Consider the following 18,476-nt stretch of genomic DNA (forward strand, 5'->3'; position numbering starts at 1 on the left):
TTATTCATCAATAGGATAAAATTATGTGGGCACAGCTGAGAGATCTAGGTAGCTATTAATATTCCACGGAATATCAAAATCGAGGAATGTGTATAACTGAACTTGAATTCGTCAGTATATTTACGGTATATTTTTAAAATGAGATGGTATATTTTGGTATATTTCTGAGGGTCAGACGGTAGATTTCATCGATAAGTCCGCGGTCACACTGATACTATTCGCGACTACTATAGAAAACATGAAATTTCCTGTCGCCGACTGCTGTATACAAATCCACCCAGGGACTGAAAGCGCAATCACCAAGTACATCACACACAACCGCGGGGGGGTCGCGCGCACTTACGTGTCGTCCACAAATATAAAAAAATGGTAAGTCCAAGTCAGCCTCCTCCCATCCGCCGCCCACCGTGCTCGGACTGGCCAATGGTACTGGTGTTGATACAAACTACTCCTTTTCTTGGACAGCATGCTGCATCCATGTCGACGGTGGAGGTGCCTGGAAAGCCTGGTCAAGGATCTTGAGAAAGTGCCACTTATTCTTTGGAAATGTGTTTTAGCGTTCTTTCTAAGTGTCCAGTGGCTTTGCGGGGGATTCAATGACCAGGTTTTGATTATATGTATTTATTTGTTTCCAACTTGTTGCTCTGCAACATACATATGTACATATAGGTGAACACAGGAATATTGGAATCGTTTTTAGCGTTGTGTGTTTGTGTATGTGTGTTGGAGCGACGTGAATCGAACATAAATTGTGTAAATTTCCCCCGGAGCTTAAACTAGAATCAGTGTATGTGTTGTGCAGTGTGTTGTATGTGGCGGAGAAGGAACCAGCCCGATTAACGTATTGCCTAAGCATAATACATTTGGCATCGCTCGCACAACGGATCATCGGCCTCATCAAAATGATTACCACTGCATGGGCAAAAGAAAATACAGAGAAAACGATTGGCATACTTGTATAGTGCAAGCACATAAGCAAAAACACACGCATGTACTCACAATACAGTAACGCATGCGCGGCAAATGAACTTGAAACACTCGCGGCAGGAGTAGCCGCACTCCTCGCACAAGTAATTAGTGCAGTTGCCACAACGGTCGTGTATTAGGGTCTGACGCTGGCAGCAGCGTGAGCGCTTGCGCTCCAGGCGAGGATTTACGATATCAATCGCCATGTTTCGAATTGAAATGCTGCCGTTGCCTGTGAGTCCATATAGCATATGTTGCCCCGTCGATGGAGCGTTTGTACCGTTTCCAGCATTGGTGGTGGCACCGTTAGCCGTAGTGCCGTCAGAGCTCGGAGATGCTGCAGCTGCAGCAACGGCACCGGCAAACAACAGCATTTTAGTTTTTTCTGCAAGTGGAAAAGGGCGGAGAACCATTTTGGTTTATTATTTGTTATGTGCGACGCTTTTGCCGGTTAAATTTCTAGTTCATTTACCATGTTCTTGCTTCATTTTTTCCGGATCAGAAGCGTCGCTTATTTTCTGTGACTAGAACCTTGCTCTGAGTTTTATTATTTTTCAAAGTATCCTCAGTGGGCGAACGGGAGCGTTTGACTGATTTGGCCTGCTGGATAACTGGCGCCGGAGCGGAATACATATTTAATAAAAATACCAAAAAAGAACTTATTTTAGCACAGGGCCACATTGAGTGCTGCAAAACGGACAAGCTTAGTGCAAGTGTAGGTGAACGCGAATTTGAATATTTGAATATGTGCTTTGTAGAAAAGAAAGAAATAACTGCATTTTTGTGCCAAAAACAGAAAGCCTTTGTTCTGATCTGTTTCAAATCATAAAGTACACAAATAATTAAGACTATTCAACTTGCTTGCCTTACTGATTGCTAGGATGTGCTTACGTTTTTAGTGGGCTTTTGTGGATCCAAACTTTCAAAGTCGAGATAGTAATGTTTAAAAAGTTATTAAACATATGTATTTATGTCATTTCTGCGACTCTGCCGATTTAGCAAATATTTGGCGCTTTTTTTTTTAGGAAACGAGTTCCGCCGTTTGACGATATAGATGACGGGCGGTCATGTGAAGTGCTTGAACTTTTCTGTACGTCCAAGCGATGGACTTACCTGGAGTTTATCCAAATAAATTTGGGAAACAATAAGATGTATGTTCTTCTCCAGTACAGCAATCCGAATTGTCATAAATAGATTTCAGCCTTGTGTGTTTTTTTCTCTAAATTTCAAATATGCCAATGTGACGTGCGTCTAATGGCACTAGATTCAGTGCTGCAAATTACACTGTTGCTGTAGCAAGCACTGAATTAGTTACTATTCGAGCTCATTCACTTTCAAACAATTTCTATTTGGCGCGCACCACTCGTATCTAGTCGATAGTCGAACTTGAATCGGGTAAGGCTCTCTTTGTAAACCGTGTTTAAGTCAAAATACAATACATGCGAGTACTTAAAAGTAGTTAATCTTGTAGAAAATTTATTCATCAATAGGATAAAATTATGTGGGCACAGCTGAGAGATCTAGGTAGCTATTAATATTCCACGGAATATCAAAATCGAGGAATGTGTATAACTGAACTTGAATTCGTCAGTATATTTACGGTATATTTTTAAAATGAGATGGTATATTTTGGTATATTTCTGAGGGTCAGACGGTAGATTTCATCGATAAGTCCGCGGTCACACTGATACTATTCGCGACTACTATAGAAAACATGAAATTTCCTGTCGCCGACTGCTGTATACAAATCCACCCAGGGACTGAAAGCGCAATCACCAAGTACATCACACACAACCGCGGGGGGGTCGCGCGCACTTACGTGTCGTCCACAAATATAAAAAAGTGGTAAGTCCAAGTCATAGCCTCCTCCCATCCGCCGCCCACCGTGCTCGGACTGGCCAATGGTACTGGTGTTGATACAAACTACTCCTTTTCTTGGACAGCATGCTGCACCCATGTCGACGGTGGAGGTGCCTGGAAAGCCTGGTCAAGGATCTTGAGAAAGTGCCACTTATTCTTTGGAAATGTGTTTTAGCGTTCTTTCTAAGTGTCCAGTGGCTTTGCGGGGGATTCAATGACCAGGTTTTGATTATATGTATTTATTTGTTTCCAACTTGTTGCTCTGCAACATACATATGTACATATAGGTGAACACAGGAATATTGGAATCGTTTTTAGCGTTGTGTGTTTGTGTATGTGTGTTGGAGCGACGTGAATCGAACATAAATTGTGTAAATTTCCCCCGGAGCTTAAACTAGAATCAGTGTATGTGTTGTGTAGTGTGTTGTATGTGGCGGAGAAGGAACCAGCCCGATTTACGTATTGCCTAAGCATAATACATTTGGCATCGCTCGCACAACGGATCATCGGCCTCATCAAAATGATTACCACTGCATGGGCAAAAGAAAATACAGAGAAAACGATTGGCATACTTGTATAGTGCAAGCACATAAGCAAAAACACACGCATGTACTCACAATACAGTAACGCATGCGCGGCAAATGAACTTGAAACACTCGCGGCAGGAGTAGCCGCACTCCTCGCACAAGTAATTAGTGCAGTTGCCACAACGGTCGTGTATTAGGGTCTGACGCTGGCAGCAGCGTGAGCGCTTGCGCTCCAGGCGAGGATTTACGATATCAATCGCCATGTTTCGAATTGAAATGCTGCCGTTGCCTGTGAGTCCATATAGCATATGTTGCCCCGTCGATGGAGCGTTTGTACCGTTTCCAGCATTGGTGGTGGCACCGTTAGCCGTAGTGCCGTCAGAGCTCGGAGATGCTGCAGCTGCAGCAACGGCACCGGCAAACAACAGCATTTTAGTTTTTTCTGCAAGTGGAAAAGGGCGGAGAACCATTTTGGTTTATTATTTGTTATGTGCGACGCTTTTGCCGGTTAAATTTCTAGTTTATTTACCATGTTCTTGCTTCATTTTTTCCGGATCAGAAGCGTCGCTTATTTTCTGTGTGACTAGAACCTTGCTCTGAGTTTTATTATTTTTCAAAGTATCCTCAGTGGGCGAACGGGAGCGTTTGACTGATTTGGCCTGCTGGATAACTGGCGCCGGAGCGGAATACATATTTAATAAAAACACCAAAAAAGAACTTATTTTAGCACAGGGCCACATTGAGTGCTGCAAAACGGACAAGCTTAGTGCAAGTGTAGGTGAACGCGAATTTGAATATTTGAATATGTGCTTTGTAGAAAAGAAAGAAATAACTGCATTTTTGTGCCAAAAACAGAAAGCCTTTGTTCTGATCTGTTTCAAATCATAAAGTACACAAATAATTAAGACTATTCAACTTGCTTGCCTTACTGATTGCTAGGATGTGCTTACGTTTTTAGTGGGCTTTTGTGGATCCAAACTTTCAAAGTCGAGATAGTAATGTTTAAAAAGTTATTAAACATATGTATTTATGTCATTTCTGCGACTCTGCCGATTTAGCAAATATTTGGCGCTTTTTTTTTAGGAAACGAGTTCCGCCGTTTGACGATATAGATGACGGGCGGTCATGTGAAGTGCTTGAACTTTTCTGTACGTCCAAGCGATGGACTTACCTGGAGTTTATCCAAATAAATTTGGGAAACAATAAGATGTATGTTCTTCTCCAGTACAGCAATCCGAATTGTCATAAATAGATTTCAGCTTTTCGTGTTTTTTTCTCTAAATTTCAAATATGCCAATGTGACGTGCGTCTAATGGCACTAGATTCAGTGCTGCAAATTACACTGTTGCTGTAGCAAGCACTGAATTAGTTACTATTCGAGCTCATTCACTTTCAAACAATTTCTATTTGGCGCGCACCACTCGTATCTAGTCGATAGTATCGATAGTCGAACTTGAATCGGGTAAGGCTCTCTTTGTAAACCGTGTTTAAGTCAAAATACAATACATGCGAGTACTTAAAAGTAGTTAATCTTGTAGAAAATTTATTCATCAATGGGATAAAATTATGTGGGCATAGCTGAGAGATCTAGGTAGCTATTAATATTCCACGGAATATCAAAATCGAGGAATGTGTATAACTGAACTTGAATTCGTCAGTATATTTACGGTATATTTTTAAAATGAGATGGTATATTTTGGTATATTTCTGAGGGTCAGACGGTAGATTTCATCGATAAGTCCGCGGTCACACTGATACTATTCGCGACTACTATACACAAAGAAAACATGAAATTTCCTGTCGCCGACTGCTGATGTATACAAATCCACCCAGGGACTGAAAGCGCAATTACCAAGTACATCACACACAACCGCGGGGGGGTCGCGCGCACTTACGTGTCGTCCACAAATATCAAAAAATGGTAAGTCCAAGTCATAGCCTCCTCCCATCCGCCGCCCACCGTGCTCGGACTGGCCAATGGTACTGGTGTTGATTCAAACTACTCCTTTTCTTGGACAGCATGCTGCATCCATGTCGACGGTGGAGGTGCTGCTGCACGAGTTTTATCAGCCAACGACGAGCAATGCACGCAAACGTGAAATTGAGACCAATCTGTTGGCCTTCAAGTCGCAGCCGGAGGCATGGCAGCTGTGCCTGCGTGTGGCCACCGCCGGCAACAGCTTTACGGATAACCAGTTCCTCTGGTTCTTCAGCACCTCCACGCTGGAGCATACGATAACGCGTCGCTGGGCACAGCTAACGCCCTCGGATCGAGCACAGTTGCGCGAAACTCTGTGGAACACCTACGCCCAGCTGGGCATGCTGAATGGGGCGCGACGGCATCGAGATACGCTGGCGCAGCTAATTGCACTGATGGGGAAACGCGAGTTCCCCGAACAAGATCCCAACTACATGCAGCATTGCATGGAGCTAACAAAAACCCGCTTTGCCCTTGGGATCAATCTGTTGCGCGTCACGTCCGAGGAGGTGGTGAGTAATCGCGGCGACCTGACCACCGAATGGAAACAGTACTTCTACTCCTGGTAAGTGCCTGAGTGCCTGTGATTCCTGCATCCTGCATCACTCACATTTTTTTTCTTGTCCATGATCTGTACCGGATGTCCCGGATCTGAATTGTGCACTAATCCCTCTGCATTGGCATTGGCCATTGGCCATTGACCACTCCTCTACCATCTGTTTTTGGGTGTGTCGTCTGTTTCAGCATTTCCATGTGTATACCCGATGTAATGGACTTAGTCACCAAATATTTACTAATCGCCGTCTGCCACATCAACGGCAAAGACATCCAATCGACCATACCAAACACCCTCATGGACTTTAGTCTAACCTCAGCGCTGCCAAATGACAATCAACTAAGGTATGTAGTGTCTGTATCCCTCCCATCCAGCAGAGCCAACAGATACGATACTCAAGATGTATTCGCATGAAGCGGAGCAATGTGCACTCATTAATTTATCCATTTGTGTCCAATTGGGTCTGTGGGTCCATTGCAGTTCCTCTATTTTGGAGCTTCTCGGCTGTGTGCAACATTTGGTCTCCTGGATACGCACTGAACTGATCTCGGAGTACTTCCTCATGAGCATACTCGATCTATCACAATGGCGACCCGCCAACGAGCCCATCTCCTTGGCCGCCCTCTCAGTGCTGAACGAGCTGCTCTACCTGCAGAAGCCGCTACCCTATGCAGGTACCCTGATGGGCGGCGTTAGCAGTCTACTGGAGCAGCACAACGTCAACAAGCAGCAGAGCGAGATGTACAGCGACAAGTTTCGGGAACTATTGCGCCTCTACACCACGAAGTATGCGGGAAAGCTGATGCAGGAGCCGGAGGTGCTCGAGACATTTCTTAATCAGCTTTACGGCTGCACCACAGAATGTAAGACTCTCCTCTACTCTCTCCCTTTTTGATAAGAAAATGGCTAAAACTATTTGTTGTTATCCATCCTATCCGCAGTGCATGGCGCTCTGGACTTTACAGAGAAACTGGACATCTGGTCGCCGATTGTTAAGGCTATTGCCCAGCAGCCGGCGAAGATAACGCGCTTTAATCATGTGTTCACGCAACTGGTCGATGAGATCATGCGACGCACACAGTTCGAGGCGAATAAGCCCGAGCTGGAGGTGCTGGACAACGAGCTCATGGAGGATGATGTAAGTTTGTCCATTCAATCCCATTCAGTCCAATTGATCCAACTGATTCTTTCTCCTTCCCTGGTGGGACAGACCCCCACCACCGAGTGGCAGCAGTTCCTTGATCAATGCTTCGAGTGCCTCGCCCTCTTGGCAAGCACCCGGGGCGCTCATATTGTCTTCGCACAAGTCTTTGCCCACTGGTCGCGTCCGCAGATGTATCTAATGTCGCTGGAGCATGCCCTTGACCATGGCAGCAGTCGCTCCTATGAGGCCGCCCGAAAGCTGAAGCATGCCAATGTAGGAGAGATTCTGCGCGATTTTGCCACCGTCTGCCAGGCGGTGGTGCGTTTGGCCCCGCTGATGGACACATCGACGGCCGCTCAGGGTGTGGCCGACGAGATGGAGGCCCAGCTGCAAATGCTCTCCGACAGCCTGTTGCAGACGCTGCAGCTTTTGGCCAGCAATCGCATCGGGGGAACAGATATGGACAAGGCCACCTTTCAGACTGATTTGGATAACCTGTAAGAAATCATTGGCATTCATTTGCATGCCTCTCAAGTGCCCACGTGCTCAAGTGCTTTAATCTTCTAGCTACGCTCAAGTTCTGCTGGCCATACGCAGCATCTTCCCGCTGTCGAAGGCGATGAGCAGCGAGGAGCTGCTGCATCGCCTCTTCGCCATATTGGGCAGCATCTTTGCCTTCAATAACTCGCTGTCGGCCGCCTCGCCCATTGTACAGCAGGCGGCCAGCGAGCTGCTGCTCTTCATCTCAACTGTGATACGGCCCAAGTGCCTGCTGGATATTCTGCAGATCCAGAGCCTGCTGCAGGCGGGGCCTCGTCTGGGCACGCAACTGCCGCGCCAGGTCTGCATCAATGTGCACATCAGCTTAGTGAGCTATATGGTGCTGCCCTGGAAGTGTGTGCCCGAGCAGCAGCAGGACTACCAGCGGCGCCAGTGGATGCTGCGCGAGTACATCCAGGGCCTGGCACAGAACTTTCTCGAGCTGGATCTGAGCCTGGCTGGCGAAAGCAAGGTGACGGCCACCACGCTCACTCTGCTTGGCACATTCACATCACTCATCGAGTACTTCAAGGCCACCGGTGGGAATGCCAAGGACATGTTGGCCAGCACTTTCAAGGTGGGATGCAGGAACTAACGAAGGAGCCCATTTTTATCTCTATCTTTCTGCTTAATTTACAGCCCATCCTTAACAAGGCTTTGACGATCTTCAACAGCTATGGCCTGAGCAGCATTGCCATGGCCATCACCGTGGCCGAGTTCAGCCTGAGCATGCTGCGCTCGTTGCCCACTCACCTGGGCGCCCAGTTCATCAAGGAGATGATCACCCTGTTTATCAGTGTCAGCAGCAGGTTGGCCAAACCACCATACTATTCCCATCTCTTTTCAATTCAGGCTAACTCTTTCTCTTTCTTTCGTTTTCGTTTGGGTCACCCCTCCTCCCCTTAAAAAAAAGGGAACAACTGACGCTGAGCCGCCTGGCTGTGATGGAAAAGATTCTGCAAATGTTTAAGCTCATTGTGGAACAGCCGGGCAGTGCCTCGTTGGGTCTGCTGCCCTCGATTCTGGACTTTAGCACACAGCAGATACTGCCGTTGCTGCAGCAACAGAATGCGGCCACCGACAGCAGCGAGATTACCAGCCTACTCTACGCCCTGTTCGACAGGTGGGAGATTTCCTTTCGTAAAGATCCATTCTTATTGTCAACTAAACCATTCTCTCTCTCTCTCTCTCTCTCTCTCTCTCTGTGCCTACAGCGTGCTCACATGTAAGTGGCAGTTCTTCTACAAGAACCAACTGTCAAACGGTCATAGTGGTGGCGCTAGTGGTGGCGGCTCGAACAATTTCAATTGCAGCGACAATCTGCATCCGGCACACTTTATGGCCATACTGAATGCCTACGGTCAGATGCTGGTGAGCGGCACAGATCCCAGCAACGTGCGCAGCGTGCTCTTATCCATGCAGAATGTGAACGAGCGCAGTCGTCTGTACCAGCGAGCCCTGTTCAAGGAGCAACTGCTGGCCTCGTTTCAGCGGGCCCTGCTCAATTTGCTGCTAAGTGGCGAGGGTAGCCTGCACTTTGATATGATTGCCCAGGCGTTGTATGCCATGGGCCAGGTGGATCGCAGACAGTTGCTCGAGAGTTTTGCCCATGCCTCGCTGCCGGTGGCACAGACAGTGCTCGAGGAGATCTGCCAGACAAGTGTTAGTCTAAAGCGTTGTCCAATCTACATCGATTCTACGTGGAAAGTTTTAAAATTGTTTCCTCTCTTGCAGGACATTCCAACGTTTACGCAGAGACTCACGCAATTGATGCAGGATGCCCACTGTGTGCATCTCAGTGAGACAACGTAGGCGCCTTCTTCTACTCCCCATACTTCCCCCTTATCCTAAACTTAATCCCCATCCGAACCAATTATGCGGATTTCTCGGTTTGACCTTTGACTTGTGTAAAATATGCTTACATGTTGACCTCCTAGTCCCTTTTACTTTTCTTGCTTATAATTTAATCAGTTTTATTCTATGTTTTATGTTTTTGCTTCATGTATGCCATACTCCCGAGCGCCGTGTCTCCCAGCCAATACGAGGGCGGGTTGGGGACACGTGCCTTGCCTAAACTCTTGTGTCATTTGTGCTCAGCTCTCACGTTTTATTCGCGTCCCACTGCCCCACTGTATCACTGTATCCTGTATCCACTGTATATTTTAAATTTTTTATATTTTTCCGCTTTTTTTTGGGGCGTGTTTTTGTGACCGTTAATGGTCGAAAACAGAATTCATTCAATCGATAAAAGACATTGTTTAGCTTGTAATGCGCGATTCCGTTATAAAAAAAGAACATAATTTTATGTAAAATCAAACGATTATATATTGTATTTTTTTTATCATTATCTTCTATTATTACATACATACATACATGCATGCATAACTCCTACATGGATATATACGTTTGGTTTTGCTATCACTGCAAATCGATAAAAGTCATACCTGCATATATTTAGCATATATCTAAATCTACATCTATATATGTACGTATTCATATACATAAATTAATTAGCATATATCAAGTTGTGTAAATCAATTGCGTCATAAGAAAGAGCAGAAACTAAAACAACACGCATGCTCCTCACACAACCATGTAATTTATTTAGTCAAACAAAAAAAAGAACAACAAAGCGACACACAAAATCCACAGAAAGCATTACAAATCCATGTCTAAAACAATTCGATTTAAGTTCATTGTAATTCTTTGAATTTAAATGGTTTTGAGAAGACCTTTCAATCAAAAATGCAATAAAACTATTTTTACCTTTTAAATACAAAAGAAAAAACTGGATGACAATATCGTAGGGTACCTTAATACGGTTCTGAATCCATTTGTGGATTGGTAGGAGATGAGATCTACGTCGAGTTCGTGGAGCGCAGTGCAGATCTGGTGGAGCTGCCGGAGTTTGGAGAGCGAACTCCTGAGTCTCCAGGAAAGCGACTACAGGACGGAGAATCGGGGCCGAATGTATATCAGGTACAGCAACAAGAAGCGGCTAGAAAATCACAATGCTAATATACGACGGAAGCTCTTCTGGAGCCCTACGACGCCTGAACCATTGTCGCCGAAGACAGCGATGGCCTCATGGTCCCAGACACTCCCGGATGCATTTGACGAGGTGCCAGACGCTGGGGAGAAGTACAGCCAAACAAAAACTACATTTTTCAAAAGAATCCCTAAATCAAAAAGTATTCACTATATATTCATTCTACGCTTTAAGTCCGGAAATTAAGCTTTTCTGTTATTACGTTTAATTCCATTAATATTGAAGTGGTTTGGTACCTACCGACTGAATAAACTACCTCTAGTATCTTATGCCATTTGAACCGATGTTCTATCAACATAAGACTTTTTAATCTCAACTTATTTGAATATCCCAAAATTGGGAAAAATCTGGTAAATTACAGTCTGCTTTTCGGGTGACATTCTACTACAGATTGTTAGAGATAGCCCCGTGGTGAAAGCATTATTTAATTTGAAGAGTGGAGCTATGTTTACATTATAACCTTTATGTTGAACCCAATCTCAATAGAGAACGCACACGCCCTGAACACGCGCTCTGCTGAACGTAGAAATAATCCAATTGCCAATGAAAATAAATAGTAAAAGGGATCACTTGAAATAATAAACACCAGAGACGGATCATGGAGATCCTCATGGCAAACAGCACCAGGAGCAGGAGTAGGAGTGGGCGGCGGCGGCGGAGGTATTTCTTACAGGAGCAGTAGCTGGAGGATAATAAAAGCGACAGCTTCCTTCCTTTTGTCCGCAGTTCCATGGCCTTTGTTTTTTTTTATACATTTTTTGTTTTGCATTTTTGTTCAGGTGTTGCGGACAAAAGCCCCGAAATTGAATTTAATGAAAAGCGAAAGCAAAACACTGGATCAGGCAGAGGACCAGGATCAGCCCGAAAGGGGAACAACAGTCGAGGCAGATCACCCACTTCCGTTCTGCAGCAGGAGCAGCAGCGGCAGCAGGTAAATCATACACGTGAGTGCGCACAGGTAGGCAGTCAGTCAGTCGTTAACCACTTTGCATACCCATTCACAGCCAGGACGGAATCTGGCGAGCATCCTGCCGCCCTCCTGAGCACTTCCGCAGGAAGCAGGCGGAAGAGAGTGTGCGCGCTCACTTTCAATGGCCGTGTGGCAATCAATCAGCTCGTGATTGACCGACCGATCGATCGACCCATGGCTGGCAATGACGAGCCGGGCAAGCGCTTCCAAAGGGCAATCGCTTCAAGCGGACAACAGCGGCACGGCTACGTGACATGGATGGGATTTGGTTTGCTAATTCGCTGCCAGCCGCCAATCGATGCGCCGCAATACAGAATATGCTTGACTCTTGGCGTGCCCCAAGCCCCAAGCGATTACGTCCACAGTCCGAGGTAGGTGGCCGGTGGGCATAAAATTGAGCCATCGGCCTGTCTAGCCCCACAGTTGAGCACTGAAAGCGAGACGCACCAGTGCCATCTAGAACTAGAACTAGAGGATTATCAGACTAGGAATCACCCAAGGAAGGCAGACCATAAGGACACGGAGCAACAATGACAGTGGACACGGTGCAGGAGACGCTGCAACATGCGGCCACATCGACATCGGGACTCGGCTTCAGCCCCATGCTCACCACCCTGGTGGGCACCATAGTGGCCCTGGGATTGTACGAGTACTGGCGCCGGAATACACGGGAGTACCGCATGGTGGCCAACATACCGTCGCCGCCAGGATTGCCGCTGTTGGGACAAGCTCACATGGTCGCTGGCCTGAGCAATGCAGAGATCTTGAATGTGGGACTCGGCTACCTGAATAAGTATGGCGAGACGATGAAGGCTTGGCTGGGCAATGTCCTCCTTGTCTTCCTCACCAATCCCAACGACATTGAGCTGATCTTGAGCGGGCACCAGCATTTGACCAAGGCCGAGGAGTATCGCTACTTCAAGCCATGGTTCGGCGATGGCCTGCTGATCAGCAACGGACACCACTGGCGCCACCATCGCAAGATGATTGCCCCCACCTTCCATCAGAGCATTCTGAAGAGCTTTGTGCCCACCTTTGTGGACCACTCCAAGTCGGTTGTGGGTCGCATGGGCCTCGAGACCGGCAAGTCCTTTGATGTGCACGACTACATGTCCACCACCACCGTCGACATCCTGCTCTCCACCGCCATGGGTGTGAAGAAGCTGCCCGAGGGCAACAAGAGCTTCGAGTATGCCCAGGCCGTCGTCGACATGTGCGACATCATCCACAAGCGCCAGGTCAAGCTTCTGTACCGTCTGGATTCGATCTACAAGTTTACCAAGCTTCGCGAGAAGGGCGACCGCATGATGAACATCATTCTGGGCATGACCAGCAAGGTGGTGAAGGACCGAAAGCAGAACTTCCAGGAGGAGTCGCGCGCCATTGTCGACGAGGTGCAGGCCGTTTCGACACCGGCCACCAAGAAGGAGGGACTTCGCGACGATCTCGATGACATCGATGAGAACGATGTCGGCGCCAAGCGCCGTCTGGCCCTCCTCGATGCCATGGTCGAGATGGCAAAGAACCCCGATATCGAGTGGAACGAGAAGGACATCATCGATGAGGTGAACACCATTATGTTCGAGGGTCACGATACCACCTCGGCCGGCTCCAGCTTTGCCCTCTGCATGATGGGCATCCACAAGGACATCCAGGAGAAGGTCTTTGCCGAGCAGAAGGCCATCTTTGGCGACAACATGCTGCGCGACTGCACCTTTGCCGACACCAACGAGATGAAGTACCTGGAGCGCGTCATTCTCGAGACTCTGCGCTTGTACCCCCCAGTACCCCTGATCGCTCGCCGCCTGGACTACGATCTCAAGCTGGCCAGCGGCCCCTACACCGTACCCAAGGGCACCACCGTCATCGTCCTGCAGTACTGCGTGCACCGTCGTGCCGACATCTACCCCAACCCGACCAAGTTCGATCCGGACAACTTCCTGCCCGAGCGCATGGCCAACAGGCACTACTACTCGTTTATTCCGTTCAGTGCCGGACCCCGCAGCTGTGTGGGCCGCAAGTACGCGATGCTCAAGCTGAAGGTACTGCTCTCCACCATCGTGCGTAACTACATTGTCCACTCGACCGATACGGAGGCGGACTTCAAGCTGCAGGCCGACATCATTCTCAAGCTCGAGAATGGCTTCAACATCTCCCTGGAGAAGCGCAAGTACGCGACTGTCGCTTAGGTCATCTATACCTGGAACACCACCACCACCAACAAGGCCCCCAGACGATACAACTCTGTACATATGCTGGACGATGAATCCCAGAGCCCAAGCGAACCGAACCGAACCGAACAGAACCGAAACCGAACAGTTAGAAGCCGCCAGTCAGCCAGAGAGTCAACCCCGTGAGTGATGGGAATGTTCCACTTTCCATCGTCCATCATCCATCGCTCCAACTTTTTGTTATATCTTTACTATACCTTTTTTGTTGGTCATAACGCTGGTGGTGCGCGTATATATCCATAATCCTAATCCACTATTCTACGCAGATGTGCCTCACATGTGCCTTAATATTCTTTCCCTTCTTTATCGTTTCCAATCTTTTTTTTTTTGCCTAGCCAAGTAGTGTGATTTTTTTGTCTACTGTAATATTTATTAAGTCACATGGTTTGAATGAAACCCAAAAAATATGAAAAATATACTTACGCCATCGCAAGCAGCCAATTGCGCTGCAAAAATTATAATTGAAGATATTCTAGTTGATTTTTTTTTACGGGGTACTGTGGTGTGGCCCAACATTATTAGGAAACCCAACTTATAGTTGTGCTCCGTGTACAAAAGTCTTATAAAGTATAAAGTGTTCTGTCCTACACTTTTCTGCTAAGGTAGGGAGTACCATAAAGATAATTGGCTTTCCTATAGCGATTTCTGCAGAAAGAACACAGAGCTCAAGGGCCATATAATCCATAGAACATTTGGTCTTGGGAACCAGTCTTCGAAATATGGAAGATAATGTGCCTCCATTCAACCTGCTGCAATGACAAAGAGCTGCATATTTTGCCCCTCATTGGGGTAATGCGCTAATGCGAGGCAATCTACAGCCGCAAATCGATGGCACTGTCAAAATATTGATGCCGCCCCGGGGTCTCGACCAAGGACAGAGGCTTGGGCCTGGGCCTGGGCCTGGGCTGGAGCTTGGGCATGGGCGAACCATTGTGGTTTTCCTTTCCGGTTGCGGGATTGTCTGGGAGCCATGCATATTTGTTAGCATTACGCTGATCGCAGCATCGATCGATAGAGGAGAGGCAGAGGGAGATGGGGATGGAGATGGAGATCGCTGCCCTTCGCTCACTTAAGTCGACACCTCATTTCGTGGGGGCTCGCATGTCGTGCAGCGGCGATTTGTAATGCGATTAATCGCACCGATCGGAGAGGCTGACAAATGAAAATGCCATTGTCCGCCAATCGAGAGCAGCTTATCGCAATGGGATCTCAGGTCTTTTCAGCGCATCTTATGCAAAAGATCTTATGGACTTTTGCGCTTTTTGTGTGTGTGTGTTTTTTTGGCGGTATTTTCGCCTTGTCATTGCTTCCTCTTTCCGCAGTTGAATGATTAACTGGATACCCGATTGGGAGGGAGTCGGCTTTCACTTTTCGTCCTAGCCGATCTTCCGTTTCGCTCGATTAACGAGCATCGGATTACGAAACGAGATGAAACGAGATGAAACGAGATGGGAACAAAGCGGAAATCCTTTCGGTTTCTTCCGCTCTTCCGCTCTTCCTTTCCCGTTTTCACAGTTGCCAAACACGATTAATGAACCCGTTCGGGGCGCAGAATCCGAACATACCGCATCCCGCATAGCGAGACGAAAAGGACATGCAGCAGGTCCTTCCGCACACACATCGATTCTGTTTGGTCATTGTCCTTTTTTGCGCTAGGCAAATAGCGCCGACACCGACACCGACCCGCCGCCAACGGCTACGGTTACCAATTTAATTGCGTTTGTACCTGTGTCTCTCCGTCCATCCGATGGCTCGACGGTTCGATGGTTCGATCATCTGTAATCCAATGCCAGGACCATTGCCATTTTTGGAGGCTGCCAGCCGGATGTTTGTGTACATTCGTTTAGTTTTTTATGGCGGGTGAAACCCTTTTAGGACAGGCTCGGATGTCCCTCATGCGTGACACTCGAGGCGCTTTGATGACCGCCGTACTGCCACTGCCATTCATTGGGCTAATGGCTAATGGCAAATGGCAACCACATTCCATAAAATTGAAATTTTTATAGTCTATTCTCTGCCAGATTCGTCTCGTTTGGCATGTGCTGGAAGGGAAGTCGTATTTTCTTTTTAATTCACGTTTTCTTCGACCATTGGGGGGTCGAAAGAGAATTCAAATATCGAAGATATATAGGAATGGCTTCAAATGGGAATACAACTGAATGAATGCCAGGAGTGAGAGATGATCGTAAACATATGATTCCGTGATAGGAACATTTTGATACCCGTAAAGATTTTGTTCTTCTACTATTTTGTTTACTATTTACTACGAAGACTGTTAAACTGGCCAATATTCAAGCGCAAAATACCTACAATGCTCGCCAAATCATTCATATTAAAAAAAACAAAAAAAAAGCTGCAGAATCTCTGTTCTTTCAGAGGCTCATACAAGGAATAACTAGATCCATAAAAGAAGGAAGGATCAGTGGTATCTATAGGAATCGTGAAGTCCATGCGACTAATTTTTCTACAATTAACTAAGGATGGAGAATGGCGGATACATTTTTTGGGTTGGTTTTTATCTCTATATTCCTATAAGGTATGTAAGACAGATAGATTTATTGGCAGTCAAAGAAATTTCCAAAAAAGCTTCCAAACTTCGAGCTACATCTTGAGCGGCTGATTCGCAATGATTTCCACATCCTACTCTATTTTGATCCAGGATATAGCCCAGAGTTTGAATCACTTGGTCTGCAATGATTGAACTGTTTCCGGGATGCCTTCGCTTCGTGTGGCCATTCACCTGGAGAGTGGCGACCTCATTGTGAGTGCTTCCCTGAAGGACCCCACACCTGGCCAGGGAGCGAGGACCCGGCCCGATTCTCATTTTGTCAAGTTCAATGCAGCTTCAGGGGAAGTGGAAGCGAACAAAGCCGGCCAATGAGCTCGACAACAAGAGCGGCCCAACAAGAAGGGCCGTTGGCAAGGACAACGACGACTCAATCAATGCAATGCAAAACTGCAGAGAACTGAAAACGCTTCCTGGAGTGCTGTCATTGAATGGCCAAGAGCTGTCAAAATTCTGCTGGTCATAGAACCGAGCGTTTGATGACTCAATGCCGGGAGGAGAGCTCTGCCCAGGCTCTCACACAGCACGGCCACCCCGAGTGCATTAGTCAAAACACGAGAAAACGACTAGAAAGCAAGAAAGAGTGCTGGGCTGGGACACACGTGGAGACAGACACTGACATCAGGGAAATGGAAAATGTCCTGGAAAACATGTGCGGCCAGGCTTGGGGCAACTGTTCCCGTTACAGTCGGTAATAGAATCAGTTTCTACAGCGGCAACAGATGTTGTCCTTATGCCATTCATTGGGGCATTGCCCGTTCCAATTTTGAAATGAGGACAATATGGTACCAGATCTCGGAGTCATGAATGAAATTAACTCAAACTCAATTTCTGTCAGCCGCAATGCGCAAGATCATCTCTTTATGGTTTGAGGTGGGCGGAGGGCTTAGGTGAACCGTCAGGTCGGGCTAAGCGGTTCTGGAAAGTGTTAACCGGACTGTTGTCCCAGCCGGACTGTGTTCTCATCCTCTTGACCTGTTTTCCATTTGCGGTTTAAGCGCTTAAGGTCTTAGACACAAAGCGCACACTTAAGTGCCTCATTGTGGCTTGAAGTGCGTCCACTCCAAGGAGCACAGACTAGAGGAGGGGAATGCCTGAAAGAGCTTAAGTACGTCCTCCTCAGGGATATGCCAAATATTGTAATTGCCAGCGCAGATCGGAGCCACGCAGAGCAGCTAAGTCTCCGCTGGGTTATGCCTAAATGAGGCTTAACTCTTGGCCCAGGCATCTAGGAAACTGGGTTAAGAAATCACATCAAAGCCACTGATCACTGAATGAAAAACTCTCAAGCCGAAAGCCGAAACCCGAGGATCAACGGATCAGACACTTGAAGCAAGTAGCAAGATCTCTTAAGATCTGAATGAATGAATGTATGAATGAACACTAGCATGAGCACGAGATGATCTATGAGCCAGATTCCTTTTTAGATGGCTCGCTGTTCAGTCAGCCAATCAATGAATCAATCAACTGTTATTGAACATGTTCTAGTGGTTGCCTCAGTACGAAGCCAAGCTGGGATCTCTTAACAATATCATATCACAATACACATGTTAATTATGCTAAAACTTATCATTGGAATATAACTATCGGTCGTGGTTCCTCTTTTTTCTCAACTGCTGAGAGAAACCGCGGAGAGATCCCTCTTCTCCTCATTAAACACAAATTCGTCCCTTTTAAGAACAGCGATACCAAAAGAGTCAGTGTATAGATTACATAAACCATAAGCTCACATGTATACTGATTGAGTAACGGGTAGACAAGAAGAGCCGCGTTCCTTACCGCGGCTCACAACTGTCCCACTCGTTTATCATTGTCGTCTTTGTAATGATATATTTTTAGTTCACGATGGATTCCTGCAGGTCACAGATAATTTTATTGGAGCACTTATTAGTGGGGTGGGTAATCATGATACACATATGTTTCCCCTAAACCAAGGTGGATTTGTGCTTTTGACGACAATCATCTATTGGACTTCTTTATACAAATTATTTGCGGAAACTTAATATATAAATGTAGAACTGCTATGATAGCAGATCATACATTCATATATTGGTCATTCTTCAATTTGAGTTCGTACTAATGATCAACA

At 46.7% G+C, this 18,476-nt stretch overlaps 4 protein-coding genes and 2 long non-coding RNA genes across 8 annotated transcripts; 4 read left to right on the forward strand and 2 right to left on the reverse strand.

The window, feature by feature from the left end:
- The first annotated feature begins 183 nt into the window (after positions 1-183).
- On the forward strand, positions 184-695 carry LOC108164605. Its single transcript, XR_001775869.2, has 2 exons — positions 184-369; positions 466-695. It is a non-coding gene; the product is annotated as an uncharacterized LOC108164605 (long non-coding RNA).
- LOC117187801 (apoptosis regulatory protein Siva-like) lies at positions 606-2,094 on the reverse strand. Of its 2 annotated transcripts, XM_033390658.1 has the most exons (4): positions 2,080-2,094; positions 1,439-1,577; positions 1,000-1,351; positions 606-912 (listed from the first exon to the last, which is right to left on the reverse strand). In XM_033390658.1, the coding sequence occupies exons 2-4, from the start codon at positions 1,452-1,454 to the stop codon at positions 849-851; spliced, it is 432 nt and encodes a 143-aa protein (XP_033246549.1). In that variant the 5' UTR covers positions 1,455-1,577; positions 2,080-2,094; the 3' UTR covers positions 606-848. The 2 variants fall into 2 exon arrangements, with proteins under 2 accessions (XP_033246549.1, XP_033246545.1); XM_033390654.1 differs by lacking the exon at positions 2,080-2,094 and having other exon boundaries at positions 1,439-1,803.
- Positions 2,095-2,619: 525 nt separating this feature from the next.
- On the forward strand, positions 2,620-3,213 carry LOC117187809. Its single transcript, XR_004472364.1, has 2 exons — positions 2,620-2,811; positions 2,910-3,213. It is a non-coding gene; the product is annotated as an uncharacterized LOC117187809 (long non-coding RNA).
- On the reverse strand, positions 3,050-4,119 carry LOC117187789 (apoptosis regulatory protein Siva-like). Its single transcript, XM_033390638.1, has 3 exons — positions 3,883-4,119; positions 3,444-3,795; positions 3,050-3,356 (listed from the first exon to the last, which is right to left on the reverse strand). The coding sequence occupies exons 1-3, from the start codon at positions 4,091-4,093 to the stop codon at positions 3,293-3,295; spliced, it is 627 nt and encodes a 208-aa protein (XP_033246529.1). The 5' UTR covers positions 4,094-4,119; the 3' UTR covers positions 3,050-3,292.
- Positions 4,120-5,071: 952 nt separating this feature from the next.
- LOC108159592 (exportin-6-A) lies at positions 5,072-10,236 on the forward strand. 2 transcript variants are annotated; one of them, XM_017293048.2, is made up of 11 exons: positions 5,072-5,274; positions 5,373-5,896; positions 6,076-6,231; positions 6,368-6,750; positions 6,829-7,025; positions 7,098-7,528; positions 7,599-8,148; positions 8,211-8,380; positions 8,485-8,694; positions 8,786-9,233; positions 9,306-10,236. In XM_017293048.2, exons 1-11 carry the CDS (start codon positions 5,272-5,274, stop codon positions 9,381-9,383), a joined length of 3,150 nt encoding a protein of 1,049 aa, XP_017148537.1. In that variant the 5' UTR covers positions 5,072-5,271; the 3' UTR covers positions 9,384-10,236. The 2 variants fall into 2 exon arrangements, with proteins under 2 accessions (XP_017148537.1, XP_033246502.1); XM_033390611.1 differs by having other exon boundaries at positions 6,829-7,528.
- A 1,755-nt stretch (positions 10,237-11,991) lies between these two features.
- On the forward strand, positions 11,992-14,237 carry LOC108159601 (cytochrome P450 4g1). The gene has a single exon (XM_017293059.2). The coding sequence runs from the start codon at positions 12,121-12,123 to the stop codon at positions 13,777-13,779; it is 1,659 nt and encodes a 552-aa protein (XP_017148548.1). The 5' UTR covers positions 11,992-12,120; the 3' UTR covers positions 13,780-14,237.
- The last annotated feature ends 4,239 nt before the right edge of the window (positions 14,238-18,476 follow it).

Source organism: Drosophila miranda, chromosome XL (assembly GCF_003369915.1).
Source record: "Drosophila miranda strain MSH22 chromosome XL, D.miranda_PacBio2.1, whole genome shotgun sequence".
NCBI lineage: Eukaryota > Metazoa > Arthropoda > Insecta > Diptera > Drosophilidae > Drosophila > Drosophila miranda.